General features: G+C 30.1%; 2 protein-coding genes across 2 annotated transcripts in view; one reads left to right on the top strand and one right to left on the bottom strand.

The window, feature by feature from the left end:
* LOC140443550 (coiled-coil domain-containing protein AGAP005037) overlaps positions 1–26183 on the top strand; it is a 1206743-nt gene that overhangs the window by 562748 nt on the left and 617812 nt on the right. The gene's annotated exons all lie outside the window — the stretch shown is intronic.
* b6 (pentraxin-related protein b6) overlaps positions 1–26183 on the bottom strand; it is a 135877-nt gene that overhangs the window by 4767 nt on the left and 104927 nt on the right. The window contains exon 5 of the mRNA XM_072534869.1: positions 22801–22900. Coding sequence (XP_072390970.1) covers positions 22801–22900 — 100 coding nt within the window. The remainder of the gene's footprint in view (positions 1–22800; positions 22901–26183) is intronic.

The raw sequence follows: 26183 nt of genomic DNA on the forward strand, positions 1-26183 counted from the left end.
TTTGATAAAGAGTTAAATAAACTAGAAAGCTCAACAAACCTTAAAGGCTAATAAATAACTACAAACCCTATATATATATATATATATATATATATATGTAAATACTCTTTTCTTTTGGGTGTGGTAGTCAATAAAAACAGAGCTTTGCTAAGGCGTACTATTTATTCTGAATCCAAGCTTTCGGTGGTTTTTTGCCACCTTTATCAAGGTCTACAAAGAAAATTACTATGTTTTAAACAGTTTGAATGGTGCCAAAAAAAAGGCTATAAAAAGTATAAAAAACTTACCCGAATGTAAGATTCGTGGCAGAAACAACAACGTTAAATAACATGATATACTGAAGTTGCAATTACACTTTAAAAATTACTGTTAAAAAAACACTTTAAAATTTCTAAATACGTTAAAAGTTAAAAACAAAATTAAGGACGACATGTTAAAACAGTCGTAGCTGCAGGCTTGATTTCAGTCACATTTCACGAGCAGAAAGAGAACGTGGGTGGACAATTATTGTTTAAATAGTTAGGAGAAAATACAAAAAACAACTTTGAAATTAACGTCTCACAAGATACTGTTTATGAATTTTGAGTACTACCAACTGTATTACCAACTTAAAAATAAGCGGGAAGTTCAAAATGTTATTCATGACATAAGCAATCGAAAGAAAATAGTATTTAGTAAATAGGTTTAGAAAAAATAATAACTCAAACAAAACAAATCTAAATTAGTAACTGAAGTTTGATCACAAGTATTCAATTAATACTGAAATATTTAACAAAAGAAAAGAACAAAGAAAACTCTGAGATGCAAAATAGCTCAGTCAAAAGTCAATATAAAATTGTAAATTTTGCTAAGATTCTGGATCTCAGATCTCTTATTAAGATTGTTATTATCACTCTTGATGATATGTACCATCTCTAAGAAAGTTCTCTTAAATTTATTTTTCTCTCTGGCTAATATTTTTACATTGTTGAAATCTATCTTATGGTCTAGATCGATAGTATGCTCTGCCAAAGCACAAGTAGGTTTGTTTAATCTACAATCACTCTTATGAGAAATAATACGGCTAGACAGATTCCTTCCAGTTTCACCAATGTACGTGGATGGACATTCAGTACATTGAATGCAATAAACAACATCTGTAGTCTCTAGAGTGGTTAGGGGTTGTTTTATTTTGCTATACAGCTGACGTATGGTTTTGATGTTCTTGTTAGCTATTTTGATATTCTTAAAGTCTTTAAAAATCTTAGTGAGTTCAACGGTTAGTTTTGGAATATATGGAAGGGCATAAAAATACACACTTGTTGAAGTTGAATTATTTTGTGCTGAGGGCACTGATTGTGACATAGTAAGTCTGTTGTTTCTATTAACAAAGGGAACATTAAAAATTAATTTATTAATCAGTCTTAGAGGATATGAATTTTCAACAAAAATATTACGTAAGAGGTTGAGATCATGTTGGAGATAATCCGGATGAGATAACCTTTTGACACGTTCTTTCATCGCTAGGACTAAATTAGTTTTCATCCTCGGAGGATGGTGAGAGTGGTAGCTTATGAATCTATTGCTACATATGGGTTTTCTATACCATTGTGTTTTCACAACATTATCCTCACATCTATGCAATCTCATGTCAAGGAAAGGCAAAGATCCCTCCCGCTCCTCCTCGCACGTGAATTGCAAGTGTGGGTTTTGTTGGTTGAACACATTTAACGTAGAATGTATGGAGTCTGCAGGTAGTGCCAAGATTAAGTCATCCACATATCTCTTTATGAACGGTATTTCAAAATTGATTTGTTGCAAACAATCTTCAATCAAGTCATCTAAGACATAATTGCACAGTATTGGTGAAATAGTGGAACCCATTGGAGTACCAAAGACTTGTTTGTAGTAACAGTCATTAAAAATAAACACATTAGAGTCAAAAACAAAAGAAATGAGTTTTTTGATATTATCTAAGTTAAGGGTTGTGTGCATTGATATGTCATCCCAGTGTTTCTCAACGCTAACCAATATTGTGTGTAATAGTAAATTAGTGAACAGAGACACTACATCAAAACTAACGAGCTTATAGTTAATGGGTAATTTTAAGTTATTAATAAAGGAACTGAAACTGAACGAGTCCTGAATGCAAAACTCATTGTTATTATTGTATGTTTCTGTGAGAATATTAGTTAAAAAACTTGCTATGGGGCCATTAGGTGTACCTATTGAGGACACTATTGGTCTCATAGACAGAGTGGGTTTATGAATTTTTGGGAGAGCATAAAATCTAGGAGCAATTGCATTGTAAATTTTCAAAGTTTTACCAACTGATTGATATATATATATATATATATATATATATATATATATATATATATATATATATATATATATATATATACTCTCCTTTAGTCTTGAACGTGGATCTCGAGTAATGAAATAAATCCAGTGGAGGTTTGAAATAGCGACTTTACCATTTCCAATATCTAACAACTGCTTCGACAGCACAATTGCACTTTAATCTTGTTGCAAAACACTCTCATGAGCGTCTTTGCGTAACGTCTTTGCATATTGTATGATGTTAAGCATGGGTTAAGTTTGTCCACAGCAGTTAATTGGGGAAAAATTAATAAATAAAGAAGACTCTGGCAGTAGAATCATGGCTCCACAAAATATCTTTCAAAGTTCTGACAACTTCTGTAATGACCTCTTGTGGGCCAATGTACATTCGTCCCAAACGATTAATTTGCATACCTCGAAAGTCTTCGCAATTGCGCTATGTTTGGCGATGTGGCAATTTGGTGTTTCATTGATTTTTATCTTTAGTGGTAATTTCAAGGCAAAATGAGCAGTTCCTTCGCCTTCTAATAAAGTTGCAGATATTCTAGATATCGCCAATGCTAGATTTACTGCGAATTGATCATTGCAAATGAGAATAAAATTCGTCATGTTTTTTTCTGTCCCTCCCGAAGCATCAAGGAAGTAAATTACATCAGATCTAATAATGCTTGAGTGTTGAACTGTTGTTTTTTTTCATAAAGTCACAAAGAAAATAAATAACATTTACTGTCAAACATTATTGATGCGCCATAAATTTTCTTTGAAGTATATATATATATATATATATATATATATATATATATATATATATATATATATATATATATATATATATATATATATATATTGTAAAGACTACGACCGTCAATTTATATTTCTAAAGTATTCAACTAGTGAATTCAGAGGTTTAATCGGTCATTCAGGAACTATATCTGTATTTCTTATAAACTCAATGTCATTTGTTATATTTTAGAGAACTGATGAAGCTTTAGAAATATAAAGCCAAACGTCTTCAATAAACTTATGAACTTGTTGACTTCTTTTTTTATTTGCCAACCTGAATGACCGATTAAACCTCTGAATTCACTAGTTGAATACTTTAGAAATATATATATATATATATATATATATATATCCAGTCTTGATAAATAATAAATAAAATAAGAGACAAACCAATCAATTGAATTAGCACACTACGGGTCTACTAATATTCTTCAAATTTTATTTTAATATGTTTTATTTTATTTTAATCTATTTTCTACTTTAGTCTAATTTATTGGATTTTATTCTATTTGAATCTATTTTAATATTTTTATTTTATTTGATTCCATTTTATTGTAATTTATGTTTAATTATTTGATTTTATTTTATTTTATTCTATTTTATTGTATTTTTTTCTATTCTCTTCCATTTTCTTCTATTGTCTTCTATTTTTTTTTCTACTTAATTTCATTTTACTCCATTTCATTGCATTTTATTGTATTTTATTCCATTTTGTTCTCTTTTATTTTACTTTATTCTACTTTATTTAATTTTATTCTATTTTATTTTATTTTATTTTGTTTTAATAAACACTTAGCTAGAATATAAAAATTATCTACAGAGGCAGAAGTTTGTGTATGGAAAATGAAGAGATTCTCCAAACCGCCTCATTTACATATCTCCCCATCCGATATATTGAAACATCATCGTTATTACAAATACAGCTATGTCGTTATGTGATTTTATCAATATTGATATTTATTTTGTTAATCGTAGCTTCCTTTGTTAATCATAGAATGGCGCCACCTATTATTCATATTGCGATTTTAAATGACAGAAAACGGGAAAACTGTTTTTTACATCTTTCTGTACAACTTTCTGAAAATTATCTTTTATCTAAATTATCTCAAAAAACTAATTATCTAACTTGGTGCAGTCGTTCTACAAACGCGCGCACACAAACATTTTGACGATTCATTTTTATTTATATATATACATTATATATTAAATATGAAAAGAAAAATTTCCCGACCATTGGCAAAAAGTTCGTAATGCTCATAAGCAAAAAATTGCAATGATTTTGCAAACCAGTTTTGCAGCTTTGGAAATGGATTTTTTTTAACTTTTGTTTTAAATTTTTGTTTGGGATAAACATGCACACTTATTCAAACTCAAAGCGACTGACTCACTCTAAAATTTTTAACATAATAAGGCCCAACTTTCCACGCAATATCAATAGCAATCGGTTGGTGGTTTATTTTTACGGTAGTTATTGTACATTTATTTTATGAATGTAATTACATAAAATTAGTACATAATTAACATTTATTATGAATTAGTAAATTATAAACATAATTTATGATTCGCCATTTTAAAGCTTTAAACGTGCTTTATCAAATAATTACTCCAAATTCATTATATTCTTTACATTTTACTGGTAGACAAAAGTTCTTGAAATAATGAATTTTGGCCATAAATTATTAATAATTTAAAATGTCTACCGAATTAACTGCATGGAAAATAAGAGTTTGGGTTGTCGAAGTTTATAAAATTCAAAAAAATTTGTCATATACCTCGCGTGATCAAAGTCACGGTAATATCTTATTACTCTGGATTATAAGAAAAATATTTTAAAAATGGTATACAGAATCGGTTACGAAAGAATTTACACGAAATATAAGCAATACATACAGACGACTAGGTTTCCTTTCATGTGTTAAAATAAATTTGAAAAACGTGTAGTAGATTATCTTAAAAAACAGTAAAAACCGTTATTAAACAATGTAATAGAATATATTATAATTTCTTTTGTTTTTTATACATTTTTTAATTTAAAAATCGAAACATCAAATACATCTAATAACTAATATATCCTAGAAAAACATGTTTAAAATATTGTGAAAGACATGAAAAAAGTAAAACAATGAATGTTTTCATCATATTTTAGTCGAATACTAGAAAAGAGACCACTTAGGCTATATACTATTAAAACACAATATCTTATAATGTGAGGAAAGAGATAAAACCGTCTATATGTGTTTTCAATAGTTATTGATAATATTGTTCTGAAACTATTTTCTTGTGGCATTTTAAAGTAATCACTATTTAAATGGGAATAAGCCACAATTAAAGGTTAAAGTACGTTTATTGACGTTTCAATTTCCACTTCGGAAATCGTTCTCAAAATACAAACATTAGTAAATTTACTAAAGTAAATTAAAGTAAAGTTAAAGTACGTTTATTGACGTTTCAATTTCCACTTCGGAAATCGTTCTCAAAATACAAACATTAGTAAATTTACTAATGTTTGTATTTTGAGAACGATTTCCGAAGTGGAAATTGAAACGTCAATAAACGTACTTTAACCTTTAATTGTGGCTTATTCCCATTTAAATAGTAATTAGTTATTGATAATTAATGTTTTTGGAGGTTCACGTCATTTTATTTAGTATAATATTTATCCTCCTAGTAAAAAATCCCATTCTTAAATTTTATTGTACGTAGATAATTTACTGCCCAATTATTTTTGAAATATTTTTCCCTATTTTATAGAATTAAAAATCTCTAGAAATGTTTAATTCTACAAAAATTTATACATATATTAAAAACAACAAATATTTTCTGTTTGCTCACTTGCAAGCTTCGCATAATATGATTTATTACATAAAAACCATTAGCACAATATTTTCCTTGGATTGTTGCCTAGAGAAGTGAAATTCCTATCAACATGGGAAGCCACCAGCTGTGTTCCGGTATTTAACTCGAGGAGCACGTCTATATTTGTACACCTGCTAAATTGCTTTTTTATTGGGGAAAAGATGCAGTTTTAAATTACAGGTATTTTGATCCTTGAAAATTTGTACTGTTCGACATTTGGGTCTGATTTATTTGTAAAATATTAATATATACAAAAATTACAATACTATGTCCATAGAAAAAATAAATAGAGATCTATTTTTATCAGCTTGTTTTAAAGTTACTCAAACATTTTTATATGAAGTAGCAATTGTTTTTCAGTAATGGTATTTTACTCCGTTGATAAGCGTTTTAATAAAATCTTTTTTTATTTTTTATTTTGACCAAGTAACAAAATTAGAATTAGACCACCTTCATATGAATTATAAAAAATTTTATGATAATATAATAAATACAATAACACTATTAATATGACGTGTGTATAAAAGACTAACTTAAGTGATCCCACCAATTTAATTAGAACATCAAACGTGAGCACGTGCCGACAAACAAAAAATAAATATGTCTGCTTCATAAATCCAAAGAGAATATATTCAAAAATCATGCTATTGAAAATAATGATAAAGCCGACAAAAGTTATAATTAGCACATTATTAAACAAGGAATAACAAAACCTACACCCCAAAAAAAAAGCCTTAAGAATATAATACAATTAGCACATTATTGAATAGGGAATAACAGAACCTACACTACAATGAAAGTAAACAAGGTAGTCAAAAATAATCTATCTCTTCTATCTTAACCCCCTGGAGGGACTGTACTAGTCGTCGGGATATTCTGTATGATTCGTCTTCATAGATTTACGTCTCAGATCATTTCTTACATCATACATTGGTCTTTTGTCACTTCCTGCGATCTGGTCCACACATCTCGTTAGAGATCTTTCTCGTGGTCTTCGGCCTTCTACTTTCCCTTGAAGTATGAGTCTCTCCATACTATCTATTGCCGGCCTCATGACATGTCCAAAATATCTTAATTGTTGTAGTTGGATTTTTTCGGAGGTTCTTTTGCAGATCCTTAGTTTTTTTAGAATAAAATTATTTGTTCTACGGTCAGCATATATGTAATTCGCAACATTCTTCTCCAGCAGAACATTTCAGTGGCGTATATCTTTTTTCTTTCTGATTGCCTTAATGTTTCAGATTCACATCAGTACTGGAAATATTAATGACCAATCACATTTTAAGTGTTTTTGAAATATTGTGGTGTTTCCATATGTAGCTCCTCTTGTTCATAGCGATCTTACCTAAAACACATCTACGTTGTATCTTCTCCTGGAACGTCCCTGTGTTTGTGATCAATAATACTAGATACAAGAATAAGTTTACAACATTATACCGCTCAATTTTGGCTATTAGGTGAGGCAATAAAGTAATAAACCAACCAATATTTTTGCAGTTGTAGGGATCTCCATGAAATTTTCAAGCATTTGATTCGTAAGAGTGTCAGAATATTTTGTCAATAAAAATGATGATGTGGAAATGAAAATTGCATTATTGAACAAGAAAAATGCATTCTCCAAAGTGCTTTTGAAAGTGATGAAAAATGATACATTTGTAATTCTAAAGTAATTGACGGAAATAAGTCCAGTATTACTACTTGGCGATTTTTGGGGTCACTGAACACGACTATCATGACGGTGATGGTCTTCGAAACACTTGGTGCACTTTTGTCTCATCTTCTGGAGTTTTGTCGAAATTCGATACAAATCAGAGCTCAGGGGTTTTTGTCGCTGAACACTAATATCATGACGGCGATGCTATGCGAGAAAACTACAGACTACGGCCTAGTCTCCCAGAGTTTTGTATACATTTATTACAAAATCAGTTTAAACTTGTTAACCGTGTCCAGGACTTTCCTTATCTTCCATCAGTGCAAACTTGTTACTTAGTGGTTTTTGAGGTCTCTGAACACTAATATTATGTCGTCGATAGTGTCCGAGGCACCCGGTGCTAAGGACAGACCTCGTTTCTTAGAGTTTTGTGTAAATTCGATACAAAATTAGTGAAAATTCGTTATTTTGGTTTTTGGCGTCGCTGAAAACTAAATTTATGTCGGCCATACTGTGCGAGGCACCAGGAACCCAAGACAACCTGGGTTCCTTTGATCTTTCCACATCATTATTTTTGTTCAAAAAACTTCTTGACATGCTTACGACTCGAATGCAACAAGTTTTATTAAGATCCATATAATTGCAAAAATTTGTTAGGTTGTAGGCTTTTTACTGCTTCATTGTCTCGCCAATGGAAGTGAGTGATTATTGTGTGTCCTGTCCATTATCATGATTTTTGTCTTTGTTATATTTAATACCAGACTAAACCTGATATTCTCATTTTCAACCAGCTGTATGAGCTCAATCAGTTCTTCTTGGTTGTTGACAAGGAAAGCTATATCGTCCGCGAAGCGTAGATTATTTATTTATTGGCCATTTATTGAAATGCCTTCTTTCTACTCTTTAAGCACTCTCCTGATAATATGTTTTCCGTAGATATTAAACAGTTATGGAGATAGTATACAAACTTGCCACACCTTGTTCTGGGTAGAATTTATTTGGGAGTTGTCAAGCACTTTTACTAATCCTTGGTATCGTTGTATAACTCAGTTATAAGGAAAATCCGGTATTTTGGCATGCTCACTTTTTTGAATATCAGCCATTAATGATACCCTTTTACTTTGTCAAACTTCTTGCGATAATCTATTAAGCAGATGTAGAACGGGATATAAAATTCTCTTGACTTGTCGATTATTTGTCTTATATGCAAAAGGTGTTCTCATGTACCTCTAGCCTTGGCAAACGTAATTAATACTTTTAACTTAGGCTACAATTATATACATTCAAAAAGAGCACGGGATTTATCTTGGTAAATAGTGCAAAAATGACCTAATAAGGCAATAATAAAACGCACAAACCTCATAAATGTAGCATTCGGGTTAGAATAATAATTATAATCATTAAACTGGGATAACCGATAAATAATGTATAATTATACAGACCAATATCTGTTACCAATTATCTTCAAACTATTTGAGAAGATACTTCTAATAAGATTAAGTCAAGATTTAATCAAAAATAAATTATTTCACCGTATCAGTTTGTATTCAGAAACGATATTTAACAATGGATCAAATAAGTCACAGAATAAATATTATGAAGAGGTCTCTTAAAGACAATAAAAAATGCTCAGCCATTTCCCTAGACGTAGCAAACACATTCAATAGAGTGTGACACATAAGCGAGTGATCCAAGACATAGCAAACACATCCAATAAAGTGTAGTACAGAGATCAGAAGATACCTACCTACTTATTAAGTTGAGCTAATACACTCATACTTGAAAGTCATTTAATAAAGTGTGGCACAAACATAAGAAGATACTTACCTACTCATTACGTCCAAAAAAGTAAACCTTCTGAATTACGGCTTATATTTCAAGGGGTTAGGTTAGGCTAGGTTCAATACATAGATATATAATACAAGATAGAGTGATCTTGCAATACCAGCCTGTTTCACTACTGCGACAGAGAAAACTGACGCAAAGCAGGCCCTGCATCTCTATCTTATGATCCGGATTTATCGACCAGGTGACCTTATCATTGGTCACTTAGTTTATGTGGTCGATAAACCTGGATCATTAGAAAGAGATGCCGGGACTGCTTTGCGTTAGTTTTCTCTGTCAAACTGGGGGAACGTGAGTATATTACAGCAATCAGTTTATTTGTATTATATGTCTATGGTTCAGTATGAGTTGGCGGTTAACCACTCTTCCACTCGACTTAAGAGGTCTTTTGTGGCTCATCTCTAGGTTATACTTTCAGACCAGCCTTTTTAACATAGTCTATTATGGCCTTTGGTGACATATACGAAGTCGTAGGGCTCGAGTGCATAATGCTCAAGTATATTGAGCCTTATTTTAATCAACCCTGATCAGTTGCACAGAAAGTGTTCTGCCGTTTTATCTTCAGCGAGGCGACAGTGTCCTGTTATGACCTACAATAATTTCTAGATCATTCCTATTCATATCTAGTAGATGTTTGGATCTCTGCTTCGAAGGTTCATACATACAAGCTGTATAATTTTAAGACCCATTTATTCGTGTTCAAAAGCATATAAATTGTATTTCCTCTTTATTTAAAGAGAGTTTATCCAGCCTGTAGCTTTTTTTCTTAATTTTCAGTTATAAAATGGCATAATTGATCGAAGAAGATATTGTTAATATATTTGTACCTTCCCCTAAATCTACTACATTAACTATATTTGACCTTGATTAAAATTTCGATTTGTTCCATCTACTCGTACCAATGTTTACGTTTTATTCGTTTTACCTAGTCCGATATCGTTCTTTTAGCTGTATTTCTTGCTACGCTAAGTAAATATTGTGGGTCTATGAATGTTTTTTTTTTGTCCATTCCCTAGCAAGTAGATCTGCTTTTTTGTTTGTTCCCTTCAATACCAGCATATAAGAGCACCCAGAGTAAACTAATGGAGTTCTTAGACTATTATTGTAAAAACAAATTGAAAGTTTTTGTAATCAAAAACTTTCATATGACATTTAAATGTAGCATGGTGCTAGAATTGTAGCAATGTCTGTCTTATTACAGCCCCTAATGCAAGTTTTTTCAATATAGACAACAATGATACGTATCATTTCTTACTAAATCTAAAACAGAATAAACTTCATTACAATTGGATGTCAATTTAAAAAACTGTCACAAATAGGTGTGTAATTATAATTAAATTTTCTGTGGCAATCTGTTTGTTCTGTATTTAAACCTCAATACAATTATGAAATAGTTGTACTTGAAACAATGCTGTTGTTAACACATATTTCTATTGATTAATATATATTTTGTTTTAAACGTATTTCGCATTTACCGGAAAGTGAGTTACATAGTCACAGGTTACAATTAAACAAATGAGCGTTGATTAATGTAGATGTTTTTTAGTTAATTTTGAATTTATGTCATTATGTTTTACAGCTTCATTAGGATTAATGTCTGGTAAAGTACGAGTTACTAATTTACCTGTTCAATTTAATTTTAACAAAATCCATTCTTGTCAAATAGGTAATTTCGTGTGATAGTGGTCTATACATTTATCCATAATTAAACTAATGAGTATCATTTGTCTTTCTTTAATGCGTGTATTTTATCTCAAAAATTGTGTTACATAAAATTTAAGTTTTGTTATATTTTTTTACCGTATGTTTGTTATATCAAATATTTTGTTTGGTAAAAATCACAAGCGTGTATTTTATTGTTTACTTTTAAGAAAATTTTTGGTAGCACCTGCGATACTACAAAAATTGATTTAAAATTGTAATTTTCGAGGTTTAATTTTCTTTGTCCAATAAAAATAAAAATAAAACTATTAAGTAGTTATCTACGAATAGCATACTCAAACTTATTTCTACTAAAAATTTATATAAAATATTCTAATATGTAAATACAAAACAATGGTTATCGTTATGTTAATTCTGATTGCATATCAGTCAGGATTATGATACCAAATCGAAGCTTATGGAGTACTTAGGCTTATCATTGTCAGAAAAATTTCTATAAGAGATATTGCTTTTAATAATAATAAATATAGCTTTCTTGTTTTCCGTTATTTTCACTATGTTTTTACCTATTGATACATATGAGACTTGATAATTACGTCTATTTTTAACATTGATTTTTGTTATATATATATATATATATATATATATATATATATATATATATAATATATATATATATATATATATATATATAATATATATATATATATATATATATAATATATATATATATATATATAAATATATATATATATATATATATATATATATATATATATATATATATATATATATATATATATATATATATATATATATATATATATATATATATATATATATTATTATTATTAAAATTTAATAATTTAAATAATATAAAACATCACATTTTCTTTCAACAAACAATAACATATACCTTACTCCTATATCATCTGTTAACATCCCTCCCCTCAAGAAACTTCCTCCTAAGTCGTTAGACAGTTACAACATTGACCGAAGATCACTCATTATCAGTAATAAGGGATAGTTTGAACTATGAATCACCAATCACTATATAATAACTCTTGTACCGAAATGTAAGTAATATTTTGTTTATTTCTAATTTATTACAATTCAAAATATTTTTTCTCTTACCAATTTGTGGGTTGTTACTCTGTCTGCTAATGCAATTTATGCATATTGATTAACACAGACATGTAATATTGGCATAATTACTAAAACCTTTTTTTATCTATAACTTTCTTGATCTATATCCTTATAAGACAGCACCCTAATATGGGCTTTTATAATTTGAGCATTTAATTTACTTTGTACCACTGACCTGATGATGCTTTGCAAATTTTAGAAAGCGAAACCGTCGTCTTGATATATTATCTGATATATTACCTGATATATACCTAAAATACATAAACCAGCTTTGTCTATGAGACCAATAGACATAGACATAGCACAACTCCTCACTGACATCTTAACTAATGCTTATATTATAATTTTAACAACGATATGTACATTCATTTAACTTTAGTTCTTTTATCAATAATTTTCGATTGCCTCAAAACCTTAGTTTTGTTGTCACTTCCCTATTTGCCAATTTACCTTTAGATTAATCATCAGTAGTGTTGAAAAGCATTGGAAGAATGAGATTTCACAACATACCACTATTGCCTTACTTATTACATTTCATAACACTTATCAACTTTGTTTTTGATACTAATATTTTTATATTTAATGGTGTCTTTTATAAACAAATTTTTGGTAGCCCTATGGGGTCTAGTCCTTCACCTGTTCTAAGTAACTATGTCATGGATAATGTTATCAATGATTGTATCAACAATTGCACATTTTTAATTCCTTTTGTTAAAAGGTATGTAGATGATTTAGTTTTGGTACTTCCTAATGACATAATTCATGAAACAGTTAACATTTTTAACAATCATAAGCAGCATACAATTCAGCATACAATTCACAGTTGAAAAAGGAGTAAAAGATTTTTTACCATTGCTTGACATAAGAATTGTAAAAACTACAGATAATATGTTGAAAACCAGATTGTTCAGAAAACCCATGTGTTGCAATAGATTTATATGCTATTACTCGTGTTATCCAAACAAGATGAAAATTCACCATATAATAGTCCTTGTATTCAAAAACTAAATATCCTATAGATAAATTAGGTAAAACAAATGTAGTAAATAGCATTAATTGTACTCAGTGTAAAGCTGTGTACGTTGGTGAGACAGGGAGAAATCTCTCAAATCGTATTATTTCCCAAGTGTGAATGTAAAATAAAAAAAAAACCATCTTGTGCGCTTTTGCAGAGCATGTAATTGACAAAGATCATATTATAGATTTTGATAACCATAAAATTCTGTGTAATGAAGGTAATAAATTCGAAAGCACCTTTTTAGAAATGATGAATAAGAAACCACTTATTCTTCATCATCTTTTTGGTCTCCATCTATTGGTATTACTGCTAATTTTATAACAGGAAGTTCATGTATTCCATTTTTTGTTTGAACTATTGCTCATCGCACTTGCCCATCAGGTGATTTTTTAACTTCAATTACCTTACCCTTTGGCCAATTGCATCTTGGTAAATCTTTATCACATATATTTACTTACAACATCGCCCTATTTAATTGTTACAACTTGTTTATGCCATTTTGCCCTAAGTAGTAGTTCAGGTGTGTATTCAGAAATAAAGCGTCACCAACATTTATTTTCAAATTGCTCTCTGTATAAATAATTAAATGTTAATACTTTAACATCTCCATTTAAAAATCCAATTAGTTTATCTCCGTTTGAAGATCCAATTAAAAATGATTTGGGGTTGGAGATTCAGATTCTTCAGATTCTATTGGAAGGTAAGTAAGTAGTTTTGAGTTTACTATGTTTTCTAAAGCTATGAGACAACTATAAAGTGATTGGTCAGTAGGGTTCCTGGATATAACGTAATTTTAATTGCTTTCACTAGGCGCTCCTACGCCCCACCCATATACGGGAAAAGGCTTGCGTTGAAGTGAAATTTTAGCTCTGGGCTTACCATTGAATTGGCTATTAATTTACTGTTAAACTTTTGTAGCTCTTCTCTTAATACTCGTTCAGCTGCAATAAAATTAGTACCTCAATCACAATAAATATGATTTGGTCGTCCTCTTCTCTTAATAAAATTTGTTTAGCATAGTAAAACTGTCCACATCTAGTTTGTAAGCTACTTCGAGAAGGACTGCTCTAGTCGTGAGACACGTAAATAAAACTCCCCATCTTTTCTGCGTCCGTTATCTAATAGTTACATTTATTGGACCAAAATAATCCATACCAGTGTGTGTAAATGCAGCAGTAAATGGTGAGAGTCTACAAGGCGGTAGAGGTGACATTTCTGGTTGTTTTGGCTTAGCAAATTTGATCTTGCAATTTTCACAACTGGTCCTAATCTTATAACCTAGTAGTCTGAGTTTTGGTATATAAAATTTTTGTCTTATCTTATTTACTACAATTTCATGATTTCTATGGTGATATCTTTTGTGATAGTCTTCAACAACTAGTGAAGGTAAACGACTTTCTCTCAGTAAAATTATTGGTATTTTTGTTTCTGAAATAACATCTCTAGCTTTATCTAATCTTCCTCTTATACGAAGTTAACCATCTTCATCCAGATATGGCGATAATTTAAATAAACTACTTGATTTATTAACTGTTTCCTGTAAACTATCAGAATTATTCGTTTTTAATTGTTATATTTTATTTTTGTAATATTCACATTGAGTTTGTTTTATTAAAATATTCTCAGCATCTAAAAGTTCTTCCGAAGTTAATATTCCTGTAGGCTCTTCAGATTTCATTAATTTTGTATAAACAATTCTTAAAAATCGAAACATATATGCAGTTGCTCTTAAAATTCTATTAAATTGACTAAATCTTTCAAAAGCTATTAAAAGTGGACTTTTAAATTTTACTTCATGAGTGGTTAAGATTTCATCAGCTTTTTCCTTTTTAAGGGTGGTGTCTGGAGGAAAACTGTTTTCTAATTGATACAGAAAATCAGGACATCACCTCGTGTTTTTTAAATTAGGACGTTTTGTCAATTTAGTAGCTAATAGTTTGTGGTTTTAATGGGACTACATGTGTTTTACCTCCAATCAAAGTACACTCTATAACATATTTTTTCATTATTCTTAGATATGCCACACAAGCAATTGCATGTTCGCTGGCATCTGCAAATATGTGCATATGCGTACCCCTATCCTTCCAGTTTTATTAAGAAAGTATCTTGGAATTGAAACCTTCTCTATTTCTGGAAGCTGTTTTAACCAAACAAGCCATTTTTGAAACTGTTCATTGGTTTTTGGTTAATCCCAAGATATGTTACTCCTTCATATTTCCTGTAAAAGAATCTTCACATAAATTAAAAAGTTTTGCTAACAAACCTAAAGGACATTAAGATTGGTAAAATTTCTCGCTTTGTTGGCTTTCTTAATCTACTTAAAACATCTTTGTTTCCTTTATTACGTTTCAAATTAAAAATAAAATAATCACCCTTTAAACCCCACCGCATTCCTAGAACCTTCTCCATGCTCTTATTGTTTCTTAGGTCTAGGTTGACTTCCTCATTATTTCCGTGAGTGGAGTTCATGATATTTATTAATTTTTCAGAGTTTGATCTCCAGTTTCTTATTTCAAAATTTCCGCTGGCTTGAATTAAGGCATTGTCTTTTGCTAATTGGATGGCTCCATCCTCAATGTTTGTTGATTCTAAGAGATCATCGACATAATGATTCTTTACTATGGAATCAACAGCGCTAGGATATTCTACGCTAAATTTCTTCGCATTATATTTTTAACAAATTGTGCACAACTGGGTGAGTAGCCCCTAAGGTCATTACAGTCATGACATAAATTTCCAAAGGATTATCAGGGCTACCACTGCGACACAAGAATTGTTGTGCATGTTGATCTTCTTCTATTATACCTACACGAAGAAACATTTCCTTAATGTCTCCAGAAAAGCCAATCTTTCTTTCACAAAATCGTAGGAGGACGCCTAATAGAAAAGCAAGTTGGTCATCTCCTTTTAATAACAGAATTTAAGGATATTCCCTGTACGGTTATTATATAAATAGTTCTTATGTAGATGCAGAGGCATAAAACCAAAAAATAAGTTATAGAACTAATATAAACAATCTCATTACTAGGAAATGCACAACAGCACTTTAACTACTCTTTCATGTTGAGACTATTTAAAATTTGCAGCCGTTGACATATATTATGTTCAATAGGTTGTGAAAATTTGCATGAGGAGGTCGATCTCAGTTGCAAAATAACATCAGATTTTTAAGCGCATCTCACAAAATGCAAATAATTTGAATAATTATTGCATCAACATAATATATATGCATAATTACATAACATCTAAATAACATGATCACTTAAATTTAAATTAAATAACATAAATACGTAAAGCAAGCTAGTAAACTACACAATTAATGTAAATAATATTCTTTAAATATTCAGATTGTTCTAATGGCATGTATTTAGTGGCATGTATATCAAGGCATGAGTCCTGATAATATTTTCAGGTACAATTTTATATTTTTAATTAATACCATATTGGGAAATAACTAGAATCAAATGGTTTTGTTTATCTATTTAATATTTATAAGTCATTATATTTCTTTAAAAATTGCAGTTGTTTTAATAAACTTAAATCATATTATTCAATTAAGTTAATCCGTCCTTATATGTATGTTCAAAATCATTGCTATATTTTCGCCTGATAAACAATATTTTTTTATTTTTTTTTATCTGTTATTACTATCGTTCAATTTTTTAATTTCATTTAGTTATGTATTCTTTTACTTGCTCGTTCCGTCTAATTTGTGATTTTTCCTTTCTCTTTCCCTATCTATCCCCCAACGAGTAAATCTCTCTTATAGTGACAACTCAGTTGATCATATTACTATTATGTACATTTTAAACCGGAAGACGTAATAAAACAAATTGTTGGGAATAAATGTCAATCCAACGATCACCAAATATCTATTGGCAATGAATCAGATAATATACATAGACTTCGAAAACTGAAAAGATTTCCTGCTGTCAGAGCTATCACTACTTGTGTGTTACCTTTGATAATACCGGTACCGGTTTACGGAAAATAGACAAACGAATCATACAAGCAAAAAGGTCTTGAGATGTTCAATGGTATAATGTGGTGTAAAGATATAACAAAAGAAAGAAAATTTAATATACTTATATGAGACCGTGGTTAAAAATACTCTCTTTTATGGCGCTAAAATATGAAGAATTATTTAAAAAAAAAAAACAAATAAGTATAAACAGTAGAGATGGAAGCATTCAAAATATTTTTATGTATTTTTAGATAAGAATGAATCAGAAATAAAGTAATACCAGTGTAATACGACGTCCAAACTGACAGGAACGTCTTTATTTGGTAGTGTACCTATTAAAGATTTTATTTACTTTAGTCCACTTGGGTACACTTTATCTAACAACTATTTCTTTTAGAAAGAAAAAATTATAAAACAAAGTTGGGGTACTTTTATGGAAGAGAAGATGAGCCTTATCGTAGCTAGTTAGGTTACGGACGTTTTGCTGGAAATCGTTCTCCTTGTCCTACCCTATAAGCTAAGTTTTATAAAAAAATATGTGGATCATCTAATACTAGCCATTTCTACAGATACATTAGAGGAACGTCTGTTTATTTTTAACAGTTACGACTCAAATATTTAGTTTACAATTGAAATTGAACATGAAATGCAACCTGTCCCCTTTTTAGACAACAACTTGTCTCGTTCAAACCATAATAAAATGTCGGTAGATTGGTACAGGAAATCTATGGTTTCTGGAATGTATTTACACTACATGATACTGTTCTATCATAAACATTTACCAAATTAAACTTGGTTAAAAAGTTTAAATAGTTACTTATATGACAGAATGTAATAGACATTATCGAACATATTACAAGGTAAAAATGGAGATGGGCAGGACATGTTGCAAGAATGAAAGACGACAGTTAGACAAAAAAATTGCTTGAGTGGAGACCACGGGCTGACAAGCAAAGCCGAGGAAGACCGAATACTCGATGGACCGACGACCTCAAAAGAATCGTGACCAATTGGATAGCAGAGGCGCAGAACAGAAGCAGATGGAAAAGTCTAGAGGAGGCCTGTGTTCAACAATGGATAACTCAGGGCTAATTGGTGATGATGATGATGATGATGACAGAAATATTTGATTTCATTGATAGAGCTTACTACAGTTCGCTCTGATGATTCGATAAGGATGAAATACGTATAAACGAATGGTGGTGCTCTTTATTCACGTTAACTTCCCTAGCAATTTGTACACTCTTGCAGGGTTCACTAGCTTCCACAAAAGCACAAATATCAATATCCCTGTTTTGATGCTTTCCATCGACAGGTCTAACACGTGGTTTATTACGTTCATGATACTTTTACAACTGTTTACATTTCCCGAAGTTGAAAAAGTATATTGGTATTTTTAATTGTTGTAACACTTGGTGACCGTCTATTTTCGAAGGTAACAATAAATAAATCAATTACTTCGCGTATCGAATGACCCTGAAGGTACCATGTTACAAGTTGCACTTTTTCTTGCACGGTATACAATGTAATAGGCATTTTATTAATTATTTGTTTATTCTTTCAGAACTTCGTTTGAAATTTTTAATGTCAATGTGACAATTACGACAATTCGTACCTACTGTGAAATGAATATAGAGGTGGAAACGTGTAACATGTCACAGCGATTGCCATTGTGTTGTATGGTTATGGTTGTATGGTATTATTTCAAAGAAAATATGTTCAGATTTAAATAAATTTGTTATTTGGATAATTTATTTTATAATACGCATTCGCGCATTAAAACTTCATTTAATTTAAAATTAAAATTCCATTTTATAATTTCGGTTTAATAAAATAATGTCTCTAATCAGTTTATTATCAACTCAAATTATAATTTACTTCATTAAACCAGGGTAGTTATTTATTATATTAATTTTCATTATATAATTACGTATAGTGTATTGATAATTTCATATATTATAAAATATATCATTTAATTTAGATGTCTAATATATATAGGATGATTATTTGGGAAACGTTTGAAGGAACCAATTCATATAAAATATTTAGAGCATCCTACACGTTCTAGTTTTACCGGAAGTTGTCTAAAACTTTCTTATTTTAAATATAATGCCCTGCATATTGTTACGCATGTTATAGCATTATTCTACCTTACACCAAGTGTTTTAGGAGATATGACCAATTTTATTTCAAAACAGTGCTCGATTTGACTTGTTTTTTGGTATCATCTATTTTGATATTGAGAAATACACCTTGCTCCAACTGATTATGCAGGGAAATATCCAAGGAAAGAGAAGCATAGGGAGGCGTAGAATGTCATTGCTGTGCAAGCTGAGAGAGTGGTATGGATGTACATCAAATGAACTTTTCAGAGCAGCCGTCTCAAAAGTCCGAATAGCTATGATGATTACCGACTTCCGCCGCAGAGATGGCACTTGAAGAAGATTTTGATGAAACTTTAAATATGTTGTCGTTTTAATAGTATTTAATATGCAAAATAATTCAAATGTGTACTTAATAATATATTATCTTAACCTTCTTAAAAATGGATCAACCTACATATATGTTACAGCGTTATTAAAACAAATTTCAACTGTTCTTTAAGTTAACTACTTCCTATTCCTAAATTTAACAGTTATTGGGGTATTAAGCTTTTAATGTATATATTAAATATTTTTCCTATTTTTGTATATTTGGACTATTGTATAGCATGTCATGGAAATTTTAGTTGACAGTTCTTAGTTCGCAAAAATGTAAATTTATGAACCTCAGATCCCACTGCAGGATCACTACGTTCATAACGTAGTTCATAGATCATGCAGTCGGGTCTTGTACTATATTTATCTGTCTATAATTTACACAAACTATAAACTGTGAAATAAAATTTCCATGGCAAGCTATAAAATAGTAATCAAAATTAATAAATTAAACAAAATTTGTTTTTTTTTGTTACTTGGTGAAAAATTTTTCTAATAATTGAAATTTATCTGACTCATTAAAGTCGATGACTTTAAAATTATATGGCCAATATTGATGAGTTACATCCAATGTATTTTTTTATTGAAACAACAATAAACTTTTAAACTTAAATTGTGGCTTATTCCCAATAAAAATAGTAATTGCTTTAAGATGTCACAAGAAAATAGTGTCAGAGCAATAGTAATCAAAATTATAATAAAAACATTTATTATATACGTTAAAAGCTAAATATCATAATACCTGTTAGATTTATTTAAATAGGGTTTTATTTAAAATAGGGATGTTATAGTCAACTTTCGGTATAAGCGGAAATGGTAAGATGCTCTAATTGCTTTAAATTAATTGGGCATATCTAAAAATCCGTCATTATCCGTCAATTTTTATTTCGCAAGTTCCTCAAACCGTTTAAGTGGAACTCCCCTGTATGTTTAAAAAATAATATTGAAGTGGGTTTATTTAATAATTTTTACAACTCAATAAAATTAAATTATTATTAACTTATATTAAACTTCAGCTTATTTTTTAAATAAATTATAAAATATTTTTTGAAGTTGAATTTAAGTTAAATGGTGGATCAAGGTAAAAGACATAACCATAAATTCTTCAAATATTTGAAGCATTTTCAAAAGTACACGAAAATATATTTACTTATAGGTATAATAGAACTTATATTTTTTTACTTATATTTTTTTATTTATTTCTATAATTTTGGGAGTGACAGTATTCAGGGCGTATTACCCCGTTAACTGTCCCATAATTGTCGCATCCTTTATGATATCCTAATAATTTTATATTTTTATGTACATATGTATTTTGTCTATTATATATATATATATATATATATATATATATATATATATATGTATATATATATATATATATATATATATATATATATATATATAATGTGTCAATTTTAAACAATGCGCTATATCTCACAAACAAATGCTGATATCAAAAAATGCTTGAAACCCTTTCTAGGATAGTAAGGGGAAACTAAAATGACATGAAAGAGAATTCACCTTCATCAATCTCCTAGGCCCCACCCACCACAACCAAATAAGTTTAAATTGCAAATAAAATTTTTTAACAAATTTGTAGTTCAACAAAAACCTCATTAAATTTTTCATTTAAGTTTCACAAGTATTGCTTAACCCTGCATAATTACTACTTATACCATTGGATAGAATTTTTATGGTCTTTTCAATGATATATTACAAGTAGGTATTTACAATTTAAACTTTTTTGGTTGTTGTGGGTGGGGTTATGGGGGTTGATGGGGGTGAGTTCTCTTTCATGTCATCTTAGTTCCCCCTTACTATCCTAGAAAGGTCCACAAGGAAACTAAGTTCCTGTAGCTGGCTGTTTACCATGTATCACAAAAAATTTTTGTTTAAGTCCTTTTTAAAAGATATATAAAATTAAAAAACTCAAACGGGCTATGTCATGAAGACAAACCGTTTTCGGAATCCATATTCCATCAACAGTGTCTAGGTGTACATGTTTTCAGTCACTAAATATCTGGGTAAAAACCCGTTAAAAGTTATATGTTACAATTTGGTTTACATTATTTAGTCTTATATATTAGGATGTTAAAGTTACCAGTGGATATGATAACCTGGCAACGTATGACTCCACATGAAGTTGCTGGTCTTGAGACGAAGTGTCTACGAGGACTTGATGATAGCTTGCTGTCATCAAGTCTTCATGTCGAGTCATACGTTGCCATGTTATCATATCCACTGGTAACTTTAACATCGTAATATATAAGACTAAATAATGTAAACCAAATTGTAACATATAACTTTTAAGGGGGTTTTTACCCAGGTATTTAGTGGCTCGAAACATGTACACCTAGACACTGATGATGGAATATGGATTCAAAAAACGTTTTGTCTTCATGACATAGTCCGTTCGGGTTTTTTAATTTTATATACCTTTTATAAAGGATTTTAACAACAATTTGTTATCCTAGAAAGGGTTCCAACCATTTTTCGATGTCAGCTGTTCTTCGTGAGATATAGCACATTGTAAGTTTTAAAACTGACACATTGTATATATACTTATTTAAAATTTAAAATTTTCAAATATAAATCTCACAGTTAGTTTCGTATTAATATTTCGTTACTTTATTAATTTTGAGTCTAACAAATATGCTAGATAAGATCAATAATTAAAGCTTCTTAGATATACACATATCTTATAATTGCATATATCCTGCCAAAATCGTTTGCTTCCTATTTAAAAAAATATATAGGTATGTGTCTTTTATTAAAAAAAGCAGGAATATTTCTTTTTAAAATTTACCTAATTCTAAAAATAGTTATTCTTTTGCATGTGGCACTAGCTCTTTTACAAAGATTTGTTTTTTTAATTATCGTATAAAATCAAATTTAATGCTAAAGGACTTTATTTTAAACAGTATTAAATTCAGTTGGAAATATTCGGGAGACTAGGAGAAAATATAATTTTGATCTGTCTGTATTAAGAAATTACCTTGGTCATTATAAAGCTTTTCTATACAGAGAACTGTAGAAGTTTTGATACTTTTAAATACATATAGCAAAAACATACCTTTCGGAGCGTGAGTTCCTTCTTGAAATCCTCCTCCTAACTGACTCTGTTCTTGTCCAGTTATGGCTACCCCTCGTCCAGGAATTACATGTCCAACCAACTAAAAAATATAATGACTGATTATATGGTACTTTAATTCGTATTAGAAGCATGGATAAGGAGTAAAAAGAAGCCAAGTAGAATTAAGATAATAAAAATATCTTCTTAACTGAAGGTGGTAAAAAATAAATTTTTGCAATAAAATAATACATCTTTCTGTTAGTAGTCAGACTGACAAATAAAACTGTCTTTCCTTAACTTTGTAACAGGACACATTAAATGTTGAGCATCAAGTTTTTCCAATTCGTCTTATCTAGTCGGAAGAGCAGTACAAAGTTCGGTTAAGTTGTGGCAAGAAGTGCCAATATGTAACAGTTGTGGCAATATGTAACATTGACTGAGATAATGGAATGCTTGATTTTCCCTGACTTGTTTCCTAGATTAACTGGCTTTTTAATACTTTTAAAAACGACATTTAATAGGAAAATCGTTAAATTAAGTTCCAATTCCTTACCAGAGAATTTAAATCTCAAACGTGGTCTGTAATAGATAAGAAAGGTAATCTAAAGACCGATACTGACCAAATATTGGAAGCATGGTAAAACTACTGTGGCGAGCTATATAAAAATAACGAAGTACCAGCAGAAAATCAGTAGCCCTCAGACTACCGTAGAGATCCTATTGTAAAGATGGAATTAAATCGCTAAAGAGAAATAAATCCCCAGGAATGGATTCAATACCAGATGAAATACTACAGTTACTCGGTAACATAGGATTATATATTATCCATTCTGTCTGTGTCGCTGTTTGGAATTCAGGAAAATAGACATTGGTGTACCTTAATTTATATCCTGCTACACCAAAAAAAAACTACTACCACATTTGAAAACTACTGCACACTGTCACTAATAACACATGCTAGTAAAATCTTGTTGCATATTATCAAAAGCCGATTAAAAACCTATCTACATTACCAGATACCTCAGGAACAAGTGGGTTTGTAAAGGTACACGGGAACAAATCCTGAACCTGAGATAACTCATTGAAAAGTCTAGATACTTTCAAGTACTTATGATTATACGCTTCGTTGACTACCAAAAGGCATTTGACTGTGTAAGTTGGATAAATCTGTGGTCCATTTTAATAAAAATGGGCACAAAAATGCACCTGGTGACACTTATTAAAAATCTGTACCAGTCCAATATAGCAACAGTACGACTAGATTAGAAGTTCTGGAACCAATTCAAGACCGAGAGAGGGGTTAGACAAAGATGCGTGTTATCACCTGGCTTATTCAACATTTATGGTGAACATGTCATGGGGACGGCTTTAGATGGATGGGCCGGTAGAGTAACAGTGGCTGGTAGGAAAATCTCTAATTTAATGTTGTAGAATATTGGGGAGTTATTTACCTTGATTTAATTTTGGTATGCCTATATTAAAATATTTATTACTTGTGGTTTTTGTGAATTTGCATTAAGCTGTCTTACGAAAACCTATGCATAATAGAGGTGATTTTGTTTTTCCAGCATTTCTTGGTCAAGTCACTGGTATTTAATGCAGAAATTTTATTTATATTGGAAATTGTTTCATTTTGCATTTTAATAGAATTTTTGTAGTAACCAACGGAGTAAATGAATTATTTAGTTTTTATAAACATCGTTCATACTTTTTCTCCTGGGAGTGTATAAGAAAGTCGTCCGCGTATTTAATTATTTATGTTTCGCTTGTAACTAAATGTAAAGAAGCAGTACATAAATTGAATAAAAGAGGCGGTAACGTTGATCCTTGAGGCAGTCGGTGATACTGCGAGCAGTGTTTACTGTATTTTTTATAACATTTTCTAACTTTCCAATTTCCGACTAGCGTTGAAATATGTCTGGTATATCTTTTACTGAATTTTCGGTTAATAGGTGTAACGAGTTTTTTTGTGCCATTGTAGAGGCAACTTAAATCTATAGAATAATTGTCTGAGTCTGTAAAAAAGGAGAAATGCCATAATAATGGTATACTAAAATTATTTGTGGACTATACAAAAAATTGGATTTATTGGAGTGTAAATTTACAGAGATGTAATTCTCTTGAGTGCAATATACACTATATTTTTAAGTCTAATACAGTTGTCTAAGTCTATTCGTGAAAAATCTCTTGGTGACCTCAAAACTGGTGTTAGACTTTCAGGTCTATAATAGACAAAATCTTCGTAATACTTTGATAATAAAAAACTAACGAATTCAATATTTATTATTTTTATCTCTTTCTAGATTTTAATATGGCATTATAATACTGTTCCAGTATTTAAAGTAAACTACATTCGCTTAGCTCGGGCATATTTTGACATATTCATTGTCGGAATCCTACAACACAACAATTACTACTTCTCAGTAAATAGTTTAAGTATCCTACTATTGCATACTACTTTGTTTAAAAAAAGAAGAATTATTCTAAATAGTGGAAGTGTATACTAAACACATTAAATTTTGGGTAGTATATATTTAAAAAATATATTTTAGTTGTTATAATTTAACATAACTATTTATTATATAGTGCAGATAAATGAATATTGATTGTCGGTAATTCGTAAGTTCTATTTTATTTACTATTTAGTTTGTTTACTACTAATATTGGCTATGTGTACGTGTGCTTGGTTGTATAGTAATTTCCAGCCACTTTTAGTCTGTCAAAAAATAACTAACTTCGCAAAAAAATAATTACTAAATTCACTAGACAATTCGGACTGGGAATAGTGAACCGAGTATATATGAAGACGTGCATACAGTGAGCATTATCGAAAAACTAATGAGATTTGTAAACGTCGCAATGAGTAAAAAGATCTGAAAAATGCACATACAAGGCAATTTTCCACAAGCTTTTAAAATACGTGAGGGATGACGATAGAGACGCACTGTCATATGGCATGGCTTCTTTTTAAAATAACGCAGGAAAATGCTGTAAAATATGCTGAGTTATTCTACAATAGGGGAACTATCTTTAATAACGTCAACACACATTATGGCAAAAGCTAATGATCCAAAACTGATTGCTCGCACTTAAAGAAGCGATTACTTCATTTTCAGCAGCTGTAGGAAATATGAGCCTTGCATTAAAAGATGAGAAAACTAAAATTATGCCGTTCATATGATATTGAAAAACTAACAATACAAACACTGATCAAAACTAGGTGTTTATGTTAAAATAAGATTGTTTTGATACTAACTTCATTATCTCATTGTTCATCTAGGTCGATATTTAGGTAAGAGACAATAAGCACCAACACTAACTTAATTCTAACTATTTAAATCCAAAAATAAAAGTTTACAAACAATCGGAAAATTATTAATTAC

Source organism: Diabrotica undecimpunctata, chromosome 6, assembly GCF_040954645.1.
Source record: "Diabrotica undecimpunctata isolate CICGRU chromosome 6, icDiaUnde3, whole genome shotgun sequence".
Classification (NCBI taxonomy): Eukaryota; Metazoa; Arthropoda; class Insecta; order Coleoptera; family Chrysomelidae; genus Diabrotica; species Diabrotica undecimpunctata.